The 18,007-nt window shown below is 44.8% G+C and overlaps 1 protein-coding gene across 1 annotated transcript in view; it reads right to left on the bottom strand.

Moving 5' to 3' along the window:
- Positions 1-18,007, bottom strand: part of LOC135244743 (protocadherin-15-like) — a 187,824-nt gene that overhangs the window by 53,184 nt on the left and 116,633 nt on the right. The window contains exons 22-24 of the mRNA XM_064317270.1: positions 13,014-13,319; positions 9,235-9,459; positions 4,853-4,969 (exon numbers count right to left, since the gene is read on the bottom strand). Of these exons, the coding sequence (XP_064173340.1) occupies positions 4,853-4,969; positions 9,235-9,459; positions 13,014-13,319 (648 nt within the window). The remainder of the gene's footprint in view (positions 1-4,852; positions 4,970-9,234; positions 9,460-13,013; positions 13,320-18,007) is intronic.

The following is an 18,007-nucleotide window of genomic DNA, read 5'->3' as shown; positions in this document are numbered from 1 at the left end:
TTAAGGACGAGTGTTGATTGCGTTGGGGCCGGGGTATTCACAAATGACATTTGGGCTGGGTTAGGTCACTGATAGGCTCTTTACGGCTCCCTTGGTTACGGAGCTGCGTAATGAGAGGCTGTGAGTGTAACCGGCCGCAGACGCACTCCCCAAAGCCATTAAAGCGTTTCATTACCCAGCCTCTCATCTAAAAAAAACGCGGATTAGAGAACAGATCCTTTCCCTTTCCTCAAGGGGGCGCTGTTTCTCACCATGACTCGGTGACCTACCACCACCACCACTTCTTGAGACGGTTAACTGCACATCGCCTGGAATATTGTTATTAAGCAGAACGGAACCGGTGGTGGTAACTGAGCTATTGATGCTGAAGAAACCAAACAAAGGGAAATTACACTTCGCTGACTGCCCCCCATACCCTTTTACCGCTGGTGCTCAAAATGGACGCCATAATTATTAGCTTGAAAACAACACGCTATGTTACATATATTAGGAGAGTGTAGTCATAATCAAATTATTTGTCCTTTGTGAATTCTGTGCTTAGTAATTAGTAACCGTGATTGAAAATAAATAGCACCTGTAAACAATGCAGTTCATTACAGTGAGGACAACAAAAGACATCTGAAGTCTTTTGGTATTTACTGGCATAACTTGCTTACTGCATGTGTGTGTGTGTTTGTGCGTGCGCGTGAGTGTGTGTGTTTGAGTGTGTCTGTGTGTGTTTGAGTGTGTGTGTGTGTATGTGTGTTTGAGTGTGTGTGTATGTGTGTTTGTGTGGGTGTGTGTGTGTGTTTGTGTGGTGTGTGTGTGTTTGTGTGGGTGTGTATGTGTGTTTGAGTGTGTGTGTGTATGTGTGTTTGTGTGGGTGTGTGTGTGTACAGTATGTGTGTATGTGTATGTATCTGCGTGTGGGTGCACAGCGCTGCAGGTTAGAGAGACTAATCCTAATTGACGCTGTTACTCCTGTGCTAGCCGAGCCGCCGCAGGGCTGCTGTGTCCTTGGCTGTGCTGCTGTGCTGCTGCTGCGCGTCTCGCTAACCTTGCAGCGGCGGTTTCACACGACACAAATCACTGCAGACCGAGTGGGCCCTGGGTGAGCCAATGGAGGGCCACGGTGGCTTCGTCTGTCACACACACACATCACGGCATCATCACACACAGATACGCACACGACACGCGCATGCACGCCACGCTGCGCGCATATCACGACACGCATGTCACATGAAGGCACCAAGAGGCCACAATGTCGTCTCACACACGCACATACACACACGCACACTCAGACGCACACACACATACACACCACTTGCAGAAGTAGTAGTGTCATGTTATGCCAGTGAATACCTAAAGACCCATTTAATCTGTGCTCTCTTAAACGCCTCCCGCCTAGCCGGGAGCGGTGGGGGGGGGGGGGGTGCGTGGGTTCCTGACTCAACGCTCATTTTCGGATGGGGGGTGGGGGTTTGGACGGAACCAGGAGACGGGACAGGAGAGCCTGTGGGCCTGGTCTCAAACAGGGCCAGCACCTGCACAGTTTTAAAAAGGCTCCATTAAAATGGTTTCATTTCTTTACGGGTAGACAGTTCTGGAACCCAGTAACATTCAGGCCACACTTTTGCCAGAGGACGTACCCTGTCGTGCTTGTGTGTGTGTGTTGTGTTTGTGTGTGTGTGTGTGTGTGTGTGCCTCTTTGAGTGTGTCTGTTTGAAATCTTCCCACTGCTGTGCAACAGAACCTGCTGGTTTTACTCAAAAAATGTTGCCGTAGGCACAGTACACCATGAAAAGATTATGCTGTGATGTGGAGGGTAGGAGGCAACAATGAAAGGATAGACAGAACTCCAAAATGGCCGTTCCATTGACCATGACCATCATTCACACACAGCAGGGTCTGTGCTTTAAGGACCGGCCCCTATAGTCCACGACCCGTTTTTACCACACACAGCGAAGTCCTCCTCTGCCTCTACTGAGTACTGATAGCAATGGCATGTGTGTGTCCGCATGCGTGTGTGTGCATCTGTGTGTGTGTGTGTGTGTATTTGTGTGTGCATCTGTGTGTGTGTGCGTGTGTATGCATCTGTGTGTGTGTGTGCATCTGTGTGCTTGTGTGTGTGTGTATGTGTGTGTGCATCTGTGTGTGTGTGTGTGTGTGTGTGTGTGTGTGCATCTGTGTGTGTGTGTGTGTGTGTGTATGCATCTGTGTGCTTGTGTGTGTGTCTTTGTATACATGTATTTGTTTGTGAGTGTATGTGTGTATTTTTGTGTGTGGGTGTGTGTGTATGTGTGTGCATCTGTGTGTGTGTGTGTGTGTGTGTGTGTGGTGTGTGTGTCCGTGTGTGTGTGGGTGTCTGTGTACGAGTGTGTGTGTGTGTGTGTGTTTGTGTGTATTTGTTTGTGTCTGTACGCGAGTGGGTGTGTGTGTGTTTTTGTGTGTAAGCGCACACTCGTGTGTATGCATGCACGCACGCACAATATAACCAAATGCTTTTACTCAACAGGTGGAAGTAATCCATAAACAGGCCGACGCCCCCCAAACATCAGCACCGAGTCCGCGGGAGAAGCAGCCCGTGGAGCAAACACAATTATTCGCTCTGTTTTAATACTTGCCCGTTTTGTCTTCATTCACTGACAGGCAGTAAAAATGCATTTTATCAAAGATGCAGCAGCCTGCCATAAACAGGGGAAAGCATTTCCACACCCCGCGACGGATCGCTGCTAACAGTGAAATCATTTCTGCGAGCTCGGAGGAACCGGCTCTTGGCACCTGCAGCGTGCCATTTCAAACGGTTCCTCAGTCTCAGGGATACTCGAGCACGTCTGTCGAATGGATACAGAGACACACGGTACTTATGATATCACCTTGGACAGGATTACAGTGACTGCATTGTTCAGCTGCCACATTCAGCCAGCGACGGCTAATGCACGCCATTTACTGTCTCCTGCGAATAAAACGTTGGCAACCTGGCAAACTGCACTGTCTGATTCAGGAATGTGCTTCTATGCAGAACCAGTCAAGTGCGGCGCAGTGGGCGGCAGTACAGTATAATGGGTACGGAGCTGGTATTGTAACCTAACGGTCGCAGGTTCAATTCCCGGGTAGGACGCTACGGTTGTACCCTTGAGTGAGGTACTTGAACGGCATTGCTTCAGTATATATCCAGCTGTATAAATGGATGCAATGTAAAAATGCTATGTAAAATGTTGTGTAAGTCGCTCTGGATAAGAGTGTCTGCTAAATGCCCATAATGTAATGTAAAAGTGCAGTGTGCACCTTTACATCAAAAGCAGTGACATTAGAACCACAAGCCTATGCCTAGGAACCAGATTAGCTGTTTTACAAACGCTACACTGCAGTGATAGGACCAGGTATCTTTTCTGATACCTGGTCCTATCACTCAAGTGTGTTGTGTCTTGTCTGTGAAGAAGGCAAGATTGAAATTCTGTCTGCCTCAAATGATCGAGGGAGTCAGGATTAACCTGCCACCTAAAACACCCTCCGTCTGATCCATGTGAAGCCCCATCATGCATTGCCAAACAGGTCCCTGAATCCACAGTTGCCTCCAGATTGAATCCAGAGCGTGGGCTATGTCACACTGGTGCTGCCAGATTGAATCCAGAGCGTGGGCTATGTCACACTGGTTAGAACAGCTGATTTACGGGAGCTGCCAGATTGAATCCAGAGTGTGTCACACTGGTGCTGCCAGATTGAATCCAGAGCACGGGCTATGTCACACTGGTGCTGCCAGACTGAATCCAGAGCGTGGGCTATGACACACTGGTTAGAGCAGCTGATTTACTGGAGCTGCCAGATTGAATCCAGAGTGTGGGCTATGTCACACTGGTGCTGCCAGATTGAATCCAGAGTATCTGAGGCTCCTCCCAGCCAGCAGCCCGTGATTGGCAGTAGCATCGCTGAGGGAGGGATTCAGTCAGGACTGTTGCCAGATGTTTGGCCCTGCTTTTAATTCACAAAATGATTCCTCAAATTCCCACATCTTCGGCCGACTTCTCATATGAAATGTTTTAATTTTAAAATACCTCATTTATCATCGACTCCCACAGAGTTACACTCTGTGTGAATCTTTTTCCCATGGATTATAGAAAGCGCCAACATTTGGGGGAACATCCTCTTACCTGGCAACCCTGGCAGGAAGTGTTGCATCTAATTACATTACTACCATATTGACCATTGCGATAACCGGACTTCTCAGCAGGACACAGCTGGGCTATCCATGGAGCATCATAGTTAAATGGTGCACAGCAGAGAGCTAATGCACATCACCTTTCTTTAACCCAAGCTATCTATCTGCCCACACTCACTGTTTAGTTTATAAATGCTGCGGTTCTGACTCCATCGCGTCTCTCAAAGTCATTTTCAGCACCATTTCTCACGCAGTCCTGGAACTGGAAGCTTGACGGGAGATGGATATGCTGCCATATTATGCTTGACACAGGAAATGAGATTTGAACTTTCCGGAAGGTAACTGATCACAAGCTGAAAATGCAGCAGATTGTCTGGGTATTTGTCCCCAATAATTTGGCTAAATAGGATGCTGCGTGTAACCTTTCCAAGGAAGTGGATACCTACTTCACTTTGAAAGCGATGAAAGTTATTACAAAGCTTACTATTTTGCAAATGTCGCCATGTTACTTCACATGAAAACGGTAAATAATGTGATTTCAGCTTTGTAATCAGCTGTGGAAACTCCATGCTTGGTGAAGGGAGGGTTCCAGTTTTCAGTCTGTTTGAGTAGAACAGAGTGCTCAGGTGTCTGTGTTGCACACTTGGGGGGGGGGGGAGGGTTCGGGCGTCCCTGTTGCGTGCCAATGAGAGCCCAGCCGTCACCCCTACTCACTGGGGGGTCCTGATCCTCGGCGAACACAGTGGTGATGATGGTCCCCTTCTCAGCGTTCGGAGCCACCATCCCCCGGTACAGCGGCTGGCTGAACACTGGAGAGAAATCGTTCATATCCTGCGGAAAACACACACACACACACGCACGCACACACACACGCATGCACGCACACACACACACACACACACACACATACACCCAATATGAGCTTCAAATTACAGGGTTCCTGTTTCCCTCCAAAATTAGTGGTTAACATGAACACATAACTGATCAAAAACACCAGAAATGACCAAACACTGCACCCACAAACTGCTCTGATTTTTTTTGACGTGTGAAGACCATACCTTTGCAAAATATACACAGATCACTACATACCAGCAACAAAGCATAGGCTATTGATGTGTAAAGATCTCACCTTTTCAAAACGGACACAGATGTAGCACAAATGTAACATGATCACAGATGGTGCATGACATGGGACTCAAAAAATCTAGAGCTTGATAAATCGCAGCTACACGACCTGCAGACAGAACCCTATAATTCTACACGTCTACAATTTCCAGTCCAGCGTCAGGCATTTAACTTGGACGATGGGGCAGTTCCCAACAGCCAGACTTCAGATCGATCCTGCGCTTCCTACGATCCGAATGCACGCGCAGGTCCGCACCGCGCAGACGTGCGATGTGTGTAAAGAGACAAACGTATTTTTTCGCCGTCCGCACTTTCGCACTTCGCCAGAGCCAAGGAGCGGATATTTCTGTGGTTCCACCCTCAGTTCCGTCTCTTCTTTTAGCCCTTGCGCTAGGACCTGATATCTGTCTCGAGTGAGCACTTCATTGACCCGCGCGCGTAAAACCACAACAAGCGCCCCTCATAGGCCGCCCGCCATCGCTATCGGCCGGGGGGACGACCGGCGCTGCGAGAGTCACAGGAGAAGAGAGAGCGAAGAAACATGCCATCCATACCATGAGCAAACCATTTGCATCTTTTCTATTAGGCAATGGAGCCTAGCATAGACTGCCCCCCGCCCCCAGCCCCCCAATATAAACAAGCAAAGCTGTTTTCCATCCGTATGCATTAAGACAGAATGCGTATCTGAAATAGCCTACTCTTTCACTGTTTAGATGGCGGTTACTTTAATTTTCTTCATCACATAATGTCCAAATGTACCAAAATGTACAAATGAAAGAAGAAAAATGTATTCTGAATAATACTGAAAAAAAACCTTTCTTTTCAAAAAAATAATCTGCAGTAATTAATTGCAATGTGCATTACAATGGCACAAAGGGGAGCTTCTATACCAAAGTGAATAGAAATTTGCTTCAATAAAGTTGAATAAGACCTCAAAATGAGGAGATTTTGGCGCTGAGTTGTCCATAGGCAATTTCTCCAAAATTTGAATAATTCCATCGTCCTAAAATTGCAAACATGAGAACAACGGGACACCGTTATGTCTAGCATTGCAGCAAAGAGAACAGCCAGCCAGTCATACACTGATGCTCTCTCTGAATTGCAAGCAGGCAATTAACCATAATGCTATTCATTAGCTGGATAGCTAGCTAATGACAGCTGGGGGTGACTAAAACGTTATGTTTTTAATAGTATCGTCATAGAAAATCTCATGCCTGGCTAGCTAAGTTAGATAACTGTCTAAATAATTTTGTATGGCTAGCTAGCACATGTTGCTCAGTACATGTTCTTCAAAGTACAGCAGACATGTAAGTACAGGGCCGTAGCAGTTAAAGGTCTGTGCTGATACACCTTTATGGAGAGAAGGCTGATGTTAGCATTAGGGCTAATCAATTTCATTTCCTGTCTTTTGAGGCTTTCGTTGAATGCAAACATTTCACTTGAACCCTAGTTTTTTTTGTACTTAGTTGATATTAACCTGAGACTTAATTACATAATTGCATGTGAGGTTTTCTTTGAAGCAGAGTCATTCCAGTGCAGGGTAATGAAAGGCAACTGACTGGCATTGAACCGCCAGGGCACCGAACAACATCTGCTTTGAAACGCGAACCCGGGATGAAAGGGGAGTAAACAGACTCTGTGTTCGCGAATTACATCACACGCTAGCATTTCACAGAGGTCTGCCTATTATTTTAAAAAGAAAATAAACATCCGTCAATACGCTCGATTCACCGCAAAAGGGCACGTCATTTGAGACTAGATGAAGGGCGAAGGGTGAAATGCCTATTCAGGGTGAGAAACCATTTATTGGCAATCTGTAAGTAAGATAATTACAGGATGCAATCGCTTCTTTCAGAAAAAGCGGCTTCATTTAGATCCGTTTCAATACACAGGAGAAGATTTCCAATATTCCGACATGCAAATGGACTAATGCTCCCAGAACACAGCCCTGGTTCAGGAACAAAATGAGCTCATTTCTCAAAACATTCTAACGGAAGGCAAACCTGCCATGACTGAATGATTTGAACAAAAATATGCAAATGTATTAGTGCACTTTAAAAATGGGTTGCAAATTGCTTTAAATTTGGGTTTGAAATGACATCAGCAGATGATTTTAAAAGCACACCACTTCAGTTTTAATATTATATAAAGGCTGTTTTTAAAAATGTAAAATACATAGTTATAAAGAGAAACATATGGTGGTTTTATGGCATTTGCTCTCCAGTTAAGTGAATGGAAGCGGAATAGTAATTTGGTTGATTAATTTACTTTCTTTGCATTTCTTAGCCCTCATAAAAATCACTGCAACCTTCTATTCATCTATTTAATAAAATAATAAAAAACAACCAAAAAAAAAACCAGCACATATCTTTCATCCCATAACGACCAACATAGCCTTTCAAAGTTTGTGGCATGTTGGAAAAGTTTAGGAGAAAGAAAAAAAAAAAAAGTTGAGGGGCATACTTAGCTGCATATAGGCTTTATGCAAAAAGAAGAAGAAGAAGAAGAAGAAGAAAACAAAATCGAACTGTTACATCAAAGCCTCAAGGGTTATACTGTAGACATTAAAGGAGCTCTTCAGTATCAAGATGCAACAACCCAAAATTAATCCAGTGGATGGAGATGCATTCATGTGTTGTACATCAAAAAAACTTGGCATGAAAAAAGCAAGCAAAGAAAGCACAACTCTCTAACTCCGGCCTTAGGATATCCCACAAATCCGCAAAGGTAACGTACCTATGAGAGAGAGAAGACAGAAATAGCTTGGCAGAAGCAAAGCAGCCAATATATATATTTTTAAATTATGTTAATATATCAGTAATGCAATCAAGCGCTAATAAGAGTTATTAGCTACCAAAATAAAGAAGATTCAAACTGAAATGTGACCTTGTGTCTCGGTTTCTCATTCGGAACGAATGGAGGTGACATAGAGGAAGTGAAAACAAGCTGTTTAACTTCTAATCAGTTCAATTCTCTCTGATGCGATGGAGCAGTCGGCTTGATTTCATAAGTTAAAAAACTAAGATCCCATCTGTTTTTCCTCTAACAATACATACATTTCCAGATTTATGCTTTTACGAATGACATTTTCATATTATATAGTTAACACAATAAATGCATTATAGCTATGTACGAGAGCTCTATTAGATTCAAAAGTAATCTTGATAAACTAGTCCTGACCTTCAATATGTATTGATTATATTGTTTTCTATGCAAGTAAATTTCTATGGGTAATTTTTCTCAAATGATCATCAATCTAGGTCCCCACTTTGTGTATCTGAAACTAAAATATAGACATACACTGGAAATAAAAAGAAAAATATGAATGCTCATATTATGCATTGTATTTTGGAATCCAACCCGACCAAATATTACATTTACTAGGTGAGTCACGTGCCAATTTTAACGTGGAAAGATACATACATTCATCTTGAGCTGAGTCATTCTTGTTGAAACACACGTTTGTTTTTACCCCCCTTTTTTTATTGGATGAATGTCAAACAGAACTGCATTACACTGAGTAAGACTTGCAGCCCAGCTCAATCTCCATGGAGACTGTCAGAAACAAAATCTTGAATTCGACTTCAAATGCCTTTGCCATAATCATAACTATGACTGTAGATTCTCTAGCAGTAGTATTGACTGTGACTGCCCTTACCGTAATCTTCCCCGTGACCATAGACTCTCTAGCAGTAGTATTGACTGTGACTGTACCTTACTGTAATCTTGACTGTGACCATAGATTCTCTAGCAGTAGTATTGACTGTGACTGTCCCTTACTGTAATCTTGACTGTGACCATAGATTCTCTAGCAGTAGTATTGACTGTGACTGCCCCTTTCCCCTAATCTTGATTTTGACCATAGACTCTCTAGCAGTAGTATTGACTGTGACTGCCCCTTTCCCCTAATCTTGATTTTGACCATAGACTCTCTAGCAGTAGTATTGACTGTGACTGTGACTGCCCCTTACCGTAATCTTGACCGTGACCGTGGCCATCCCCGGGGGCATCCTCCCGCCGCTGTCCAGCGCCTCCACCACGAAGGTGTAGGTGGCGCCCGCGGCGGCCAGGACCTCGAAATCCAGCGGCTGGAGCACGGAGAGCCGCCCCGTGATTGGGTGGATGGAGAACAGCTGACGGGCTTCCTCCGTTCTGATTCGGTACGTGACGTTGGAGTTGAGGTCTGCATCTACGGCCTGGGTAAAACAGAGTAAAGCCCAGAGGTCCAACACAGTGTTCAATCTGTAATACAAATACCAATTAACTAATGAACACAGTGTTCATCCGTACCACTAATGTTAATTAACTAACGGACACAGTGTTCATCTGTACCACTAATGTTAATTAACTAACGGACACAGTGTTCATCAGTACCACTAATGTTAATTAACTAACGGACACAGTGTTCATCTGTACCACTAATGTTAATTAACTAACATTCATTCACACCTCTAATGCTAATTAAATAACTAAGAGCAGAAGCTGGCATGAAATCTGGAAACAGATTGCCCAAATGCTGTTCACCCCAACTGTTTTAAGGGTGCTCAAAATGCAAGATGTGTTTACACAACACATTCTGACAAAATGACTTAAAACTGACGGCATCTTAACATGTCTAGTCATCCATCTGCTCAGAATTCACTGGATATGCACAGCCTGTGTTAGAACAAAAATTTCAAAAGGAGGTCGGCAATTGCAGTGTTGCTACTATAATTTATAATCTGGGCCATTGACATGATTGTTTATTATTTCTACATGACAGTTTTATAGTGAGACTGGCGACATGTATAGCTAGCTATATCAAGTTTTTAGCTAATGTGCAACCCTATTTGACTGCTTGAGTAGCATAAATTTACAACCAGTCTCAACTGCAGCATAGTACTGCTTTCACAGAAGCTGCTGGAACTAGAGGGAAATGCCAGCAATCGATGGCGACTCTGGAGAATGACTGAAACATTAAAGAACTGCCATTTACATTTTTGTATGAAATAATTAACTTGTTAGATGGTTTTATTGAAATGTTATATGAACGCAAATTTTATTTAAAAAGCGTCTATCCCTGTGGGATGTGGGACAAAAGGTCATAACTTTCCCTGCATGATCTGGTCATGCTTGGCGTCCGTGGAGCAACATCATTACAGGCCCTTTAGCGCTCGTCTTATCCAGCGACTTACCAACTTTTCATAGCATTTTTATTTTTTTTATTGTTACATGTACTCATTTAACAGCTGGATTACTGAAGCCATTTCGGTTAATACTTCTACAAGGGTACAACGGCAGTGTCTACCTGGGAATCGAACCTCACTTTCCGGTCCAACCCAGTTTACCACTGGCTCCCTCCGTCCATGCTCCTGGGCAATCCCCAAAACTCCGTTACGCCATTTCGCTGCTGCGTAGACTGATGAGCACGTCGAACTCGCCAAGTGCGCTAACGTTTCTAAGCATTTCCTGCTACGACCGAAGTGGACAGACCAGCTCATTTAACACTGGGCTCCCCTAACCTCATTTAACACTGGGCTCCCCTAACCTCATTTAACACTGGGCTCCCCTAACCTCATTTAACACTGGGCTCCCCTAACCTCATTTAACACTGGGTTCCCCTAACCTCATTTAAGACTGGGTTCCCCGCTTTGTCATGTGGCTCAAAGCCAAAACCTGCCACTCAAGAGCTCTCACATTTCTTGGCAATAAAATCTGAGTCTTCCGTCTTGTCTCTTTATTCCTGTCAAAACCTCCAGCCAATAGGGTCCCTCGTAACATAACGACATAAATGTGCTCCAACGACATCACTCTCGCTGTGTACCTCAATGTCATGTTCGCTTTGTAAACAGCTGCAGTGCTGTGAAAGAGCTGTTGTCTTACAGAGACAGCCACTTACACAGCCACGCTCAAAATGATGCACAGCAGGCTGCATGACATTGAGAAAACACACTTGGCATTTTTGTATACTACAATATATATGCTGTATATCTGGATATCAGCCTGAATCTGTGTGGTACAGGTCTCCCTGTGTACAGACTGGTCCAATCACAACACCCCCAAGGACAGACTGTCCAATCACAACATCCCCAAGGACAGACTGTCCAATCACAACACCCCCAAGGACAGACTGTCCAATCACGACATCCCCAAAAACAGCCTGTCCAACCAAACATCTCCAGACTGCCTGCCCAACCAAACCTCCCCATAGACTGCCCGTCCAATCACAGTTTCCTGAAACACAATGCCTAAGGCATACCATCTTGATGAAAAGAGTGTCCACACCACAGACACACACACTCTCCACACACACTCTCCTGCACACAAAAAGACCCCTACCTCCGATCAGACACACTGACGGATGAAAAGAAAGCTGCTGGAGCCAAAGGTGTGTGTGGGTGTGGACGCTGCTCAGCGGCTGCTCAGCGGCTGCTCAGAGGCTGCTCAGAGGCTGTCTCTGATCTCAGACGCGCGGGAGAGACGCCGGGTTCAAGCGGAAAAAGCCCCCAGAGCATCCGGCGCAGACAGGATCAGATAATCTATCCCATCATGCCTCAGCCCCGCAGAGCAGCTTCTGTACCGCAGCCGCCGGGGCCGCGCGGTCCGCCGCCAGGGTCACTCCGTCCCGCCGCGGGAAATGTCACGCGGAACAGGCGGGTAATTACCGCCCCCTGCCCGCCCCCCCTCCCCTTGCAACCCCCCACCCCGCCCGCACCCGCCAGACCCAAACCCCCCCCCCCACCCTCCCGACGCGCTTTTATGCACCAACATCACAGACTTGCTGAAAAGCCACACTTCCTCAGGGAACATGTTTGATAAACAAAGTGCCCCACATCAAGTGCTTCCCTCTAAAAAGGAGGTGCAGTCAGAAGGGGAAACCGTTTCTTCGCACACACGTGACTCTCAGTGACACACGCGAGTACACACACACACGGATAAACACGCGCAGTATCCACAGAAATAAATTCTGCCTGCTTTGAAAGCAAAGCCTGTTTGGAAACCAAAAAAATTAATGGAACGATTCTATAGGTTTTGAAATAATATTCTATATCTGTGAAATGCATTGAGAGGTCTGATTGGCTGTGTGTGGGACTGTCTGATTGGCTGTGTGGGGCTGTCTGATTGGCTGTGTGTGAGACTGACTGATTGGCTGTGTATGGGACTGACTGATTGGCTGTGTGTGAGACTGACTGATTGGCTGTGTGTGGGACTGTCTGATTGGCTGTGTATGGGACTGACTGATTGGCTGTGATTGACTGATTGATTGCTGTGACTGATTGATTGGCTGATTGATTGATTGGCTGTATGTGAGACTGTCTGATTGGCTGTGTGTGTGGGACTGTCTGATTGGCTGTTTGTGTGTGGGACTGTCTGATTGGCTGTGTGTGAGACGGTCTGAATGGCTGTGTGTGGGACTGACTGATTGGCTGTGTGTGGACTGTCTGAATGGCTGTGTGTGGGACTGACTGATTGGCTGTGTGTGAGACTGTCTGATTGGCTGTGTGTGGGACTGACTGATTGGCTGTGTGTGGGACTGTCTGATTGGCTGTGTGTGTGGGACCGACTGATTGGCTGATTGATTGATTGATTGCTGTATGTGGGACTGACTGATTGGCTGAGTGTGGGACTGACTGATTGGCTGTGTGTGAGACTTACTGATTGGCTGTGTGTGTGTGTGGGACTGACTGATTAGCTGTGTGTGGGACAGACTGACTGATTGGTTGATTGCTGTGACTGATTGATTGGCTGATTGATTGATTGGCAGGCTTACGCTGAGCTGCAGGAAGACCGTCCCCGCCGGGCTGTTCTCGGGCAGGTTGACGGTGTAGGAGGCCTGGGAGAAGACGGGGCTGTTGTCGTCGATGTCCAGCACCTTGACGGACAGCGCGATGGTGGCGCGGCGGGGGTCCACCGCCCCGTCCGAGGCCTCCACGATCAGGTCGTACTGAGCCCGGGCCTCGCGGTCCAGGGGCGCCGCGGTGAAGATGCTCCCGTTGGAGGTGATCCGGAAGAGGCCCAGGTGGTTCCCCAGCCTGTAGCGGACCTGTCCGTTAGCCCCTGCATCCGGGTCAAACGCCTGGAACCCAACAGCACCAGCGGACATCAGCCAATACGTTACATCACATTTAGCAGACGCTCTTATCCAACGCGACGTACAAAAGTGAATATCATGGTCATTGGAAAAACTACAAAAACACAGGTTCGATAAGGTACAATACTCATTTCGTACAGTTATTCATGGCCAAGAACACCGTCCAGTTCACGCAATGAGCATAATGTTAGGTCATAATAATGACTGATATATAACTGAAACCAGTTACATTCAAATACAGGATTACATGAAAACACTGTAAGTGTGTGTATTTGAACGCAAACACACATACACACTTGCACACACACTCAAAACTGTATGTGGACACACGCACAGACACACAAATGTACACATATACACACACATACAGTACACACAGGGAGGAAAAGCAATCATGGGTGAAAAAATAACAAGCATAAATTTGTGGTTACTAAATTATGATAAAGATGAAATAATTCGCAATTCATTACATAAACGCAAATGACAACAACACATTCAAAATAACCAATGACATTTTTCCATCAGCAATTCAATAAAAACAAATTCATCCATTTAGCTTATGCTAATTCTATCTAGGTACCTTGAAATTATTATTTATTTTTTTTACATTTGTTGTCTGCCAATTCTGTTCCAATTTCCTTTAACTGACTCAATCAGATGCACTGCCCACTGGCTAAAACATGAAGCTCCTATGAATCAGCTCTACGTATGTGCTTCAGTTACACCTCAGCTAGCTGGTACTTCTGCAGTGTCAAACAACTGGCTCAATACAGCTCTGGGACCCCACACACTGTCTCTGGCAATACTTACCCTAAATGTAATGCTAAGTTAGTTTGACCCAGTTCACGGACCAAGCTAGCCTTCACGTTTCACCCAGTGTCGGACCATTATCTGAATGAAAATGCACTTTTATGGAAGTTTCGCATCATCGTTTTTGCAGTGCAGGGTCCTTAGCGTGTCTTTGCACGTGGACACTGCACACATATCAGACAGCCCGAGATGGCCTCCGCTGAAGATAACGCAGAGTTATCGGGACAGGCACCAGAGAAACTGCTGCTCCAAAATGCTTTCATGTTCGAAAAATCCGGTGCACTAGGCAATCTGATTTATTTCATTTCATTACTCACCATTACAAATGAATTTGTTTTATCTCTCTTAATTTACTACCCTGGTTTTTGGCAATTCAGTATTAAATAGATTTAATTTAATTTAATTGTCAGTACAATTTAATTGCCATGTAATTCGATTTGATGCAAATATTTTTTTTCTTCTGTTGTTTCTGCATCTTTCATCTCTATAATAGAAAAGCGTTCTACAAGAACAAATATTAATCATTAAACATTAGGCAGACAAAAGACCTTTCTCCGAGATGATGTATCAGTTTCACCCATCTGTGAAGTTAACCTTCAGCTGGATTTGCTGTTTAGTGGACTGTTATGGCATGATGTCATATGAAGATAACCCCATGACATTTAGCTGAGTCAGCAAATGATAGTTTGCACATCATTCTCCCCTGAGATTTTATTATTTTATTTATTTTATTATGTTTGTCTACTGTCTGTGTATGTTTCTAAATTGTATGTAAAGATGGATGACTCGTCTACTGCAAACCAAATCTACCTACGGGTACAAATAATGTAACCTGAACCTGAACCTGAACCTGAACTTGAACCTGAGATTTCTGTTAATGAAACGTGTGTCACTACACACTGACTAGGGTTGGGTACCGAAAACCTGGTACCACTACGGCATCGGTTCATACGACCGGGTACCAACCGGACCGAAATGCGTTAAACTCGTTCTATCGACTAAGTCAGTGACCGGAAGTACCGTTATCATGCTAGCTAACGTTAAACTCAGTCAAAATGGCAACCAAGAAAAATGGTATAAATTATTAGTATAGAGCACAATTTAAACAATTGAAATGTTCAATTTCTTTGCCTTCACAATAAAAAAGATACTCTTTGATGACGTTGTTTGGTCTCGATTTTAAAAAGGTTCAGGGACTGTTTCGGCACCATTTTAAAAGCATCGCTTTAGCATCCGTATCAGTAAAATCTGAACGATACCCATCCCTACTGCTGACATGACATACAACTGCCTTACAACATCCACCTGAAGCTCTGTGGTTCATTAAAGGAAAGGGAAGATTTCCTTCACTGCTGAGCTGTACTACCAGAGCATGAAGTTAATTCTTCATCCGGCAAAAAAAAAGAGAGAAAAATTCTGCAGTTGAGAGAAGTAAAGAATTTAAATGGCTATTCTCCTTCAGGCCAGAAGCTTAATAATACCAGCTACCCACTTGAATATGACAGCTTCTCCACGTGCGGGAATACTGTCCTAATATTTTCACAAGAGTGGTCACAGTCTTTAATTACAGAGGAGGTAGAGTCTTTCCGATTGCGTAACCCCCTCCCCTCAGGCAAGGTGGAACAGGGAAGCACGAAAAGAGCTTGTTCAAGGTGAGCTACCTCATTCATAAAGCCAGATAATTCCTTGAACTCCGGGGTTAAAGACCATGCCCTAACATTAATACCCAACGGCAAAAGGGGATAAAACCGCTGGCCATCGTGTGTAAATGAAAAACGCTACCTCTCTCCACAGTTAAATGAAGCTGAGTAAAAATTAATTTCCACAGTCGCTGCTACTAATGAATGCAAACTGAACGGCTCCACAATCAACTCTTGGGTAGGCCAGACTCTGTACCATAGAGTCTGAAATACAGATGACAGAAGAATGGCTGTACACCATAGAGTCTGAAAGACAGACGACGGAAGAATGGCTGTACACCATAGAGTCTTAAATACAGACGACAGAAGAATGGCTGTAAACCATAGAGTCTTAAATACAGACGACAGAAGAATGGCTCCTCTGATACCAGATGGTTATTTTGTAGTTAAAGTTGGTTAATCACAGGTGAACGTGGGTGCTGGGCAGGTCACCACTTCAGTTCGAAATCAATATGCTACATACTGCGTATGCACTTTATGTATCGTTGTAAATATTGATCTCTGGTAAAATCTTTCAGGTAGAACTGAACTTTGTACAAAAAAAGTCAATAATGAAAACAGACTCTGCAATACAACGGTTGGAGGATTTTAGGAGTTTTTTTTTTTTTTTTCGAAATCAGAAAACAACAGAGTGTAATGAAGGCATTCATCTTCTCAGAGATCAATTAAAAGTTAATTAAAACTGTTAATAAGAAAAGCACACATTTGCTCGCAGAGCAGCACAGTGTCTGGCCCGGGCTCAGGGGATGTGTAAGTACCCTCGTAGTGCAAAGGGCACTCCAACGCAGTTTTGAAAAAAAAAAGTGATTTATAATTCTAGCCTCCAATCCAATCTCTGATCTTGTCTTACAATTCATCTTGTGAACACTGGAGCGCCAATTTTTGGGTTTAAAAAAAAAAAAACACAGACAAGATTAGAGATTGGATTGGAGGCTAGAATTAGAACTTGATTACTTTATCCGAGGAACAATTTTTGCAGAGTGTTCCAACGGGTTTTGTAATCGTTGTACACATAATAGACCTATAAATATGTAAAGGTGTGCATTCTCCCATTACCGAAACACTTTGCGAACTCATTCGATGCAGGTACAGTTAATATCGGTACAGCTTTCACTAATTACAATAACCCAGTCGGTTCGGGCACGCCCTAGGGTATTTGGCCAACGTTCACTTTTCTTTTTCAGTTTTTAAACCGTCAGATCTTTAGCCGAGTCTCAGACTTTCCGGGGATGATTAACAGTGAGGATTAGTATAAAGCTTACTTTGTAATTGCTTGGTGCATTCGAGCGAATCCTTCGCCGGGCTGATTTTAGTCAGGGAGAGAGCTGAAGGCGCCCTGTAGGCTCATCTCGTTAATGATACACAAAACAAAATGTCACTCTCGCATCAAACTCCGCCAAACTTTTCTCTTCTCAGCAGTGGGTTGGCGGCCGTAACGCAGTTTGTACGCACTTCGCAGTTCAGAGAGACAGTGCACGGCACATATTGACGAGTCTGTGGGCTAATTACCACCTGCAGTCAGTGCACCGCTGTACAAGGCCTGCATAGCTGCATGATGTACACGATGTTGCACATTAGTAGGGTTGTAGGATTGCCAACATATCCCAGTGAGCGTTTTTACAGTGAAAAGTCAGCGAAACGCTTGTCTATAGGTGTTCAGGTGAAAAAAAATGGCTACATTTGGCTGAAAGATCTATAGTCGACTAGGACATAGCCAGGCTATCCCTGGGTAAAACCTGAGCTATAGTGGGGTCAATCTAGAGTTCTGCCCCTCTAGATGTCTAGATTGTGGCTTTTGCTCACAGGGACATTAACAAGTATATTCCCAAGTTACAAACAACCTTTGCGGTGTACTGGAAGTTGTGTCTCGTATGAAAATGAGCAACATTACGACGTCACACATCGCCACGCTCCACTCGCCATGAAGCCATGGAGACATTCAGCAGGGCACCTGCTTCCATAATCAGCTGCACCCGCGTGCCGTGAGTTCAGCTGTTCGTCCGTTCTGCTGATCAGTTCAGCAGGTTTAACCGCTCTTCTGCATCGTGCCATTGTGTTTGCCGCAGATCTTTATCTCTCGCGCTGCGCGGCACCGGCACGGAACGCCCACCGTATCCGCTCTCCGTCGGCGTGGAGACGCGGGACGAACGCGAGAGGAATCGC

Source organism: Anguilla rostrata, chromosome 18 (genome assembly GCF_018555375.3).
Source record: "Anguilla rostrata isolate EN2019 chromosome 18, ASM1855537v3, whole genome shotgun sequence".
NCBI lineage: Eukaryota > Metazoa > Chordata > Actinopteri > Anguilliformes > Anguillidae > Anguilla > Anguilla rostrata.
The sequence above is the reverse complement of the archived record's forward strand: the minus strand, read 5'-3'. Positions and strand labels throughout refer to the sequence as shown.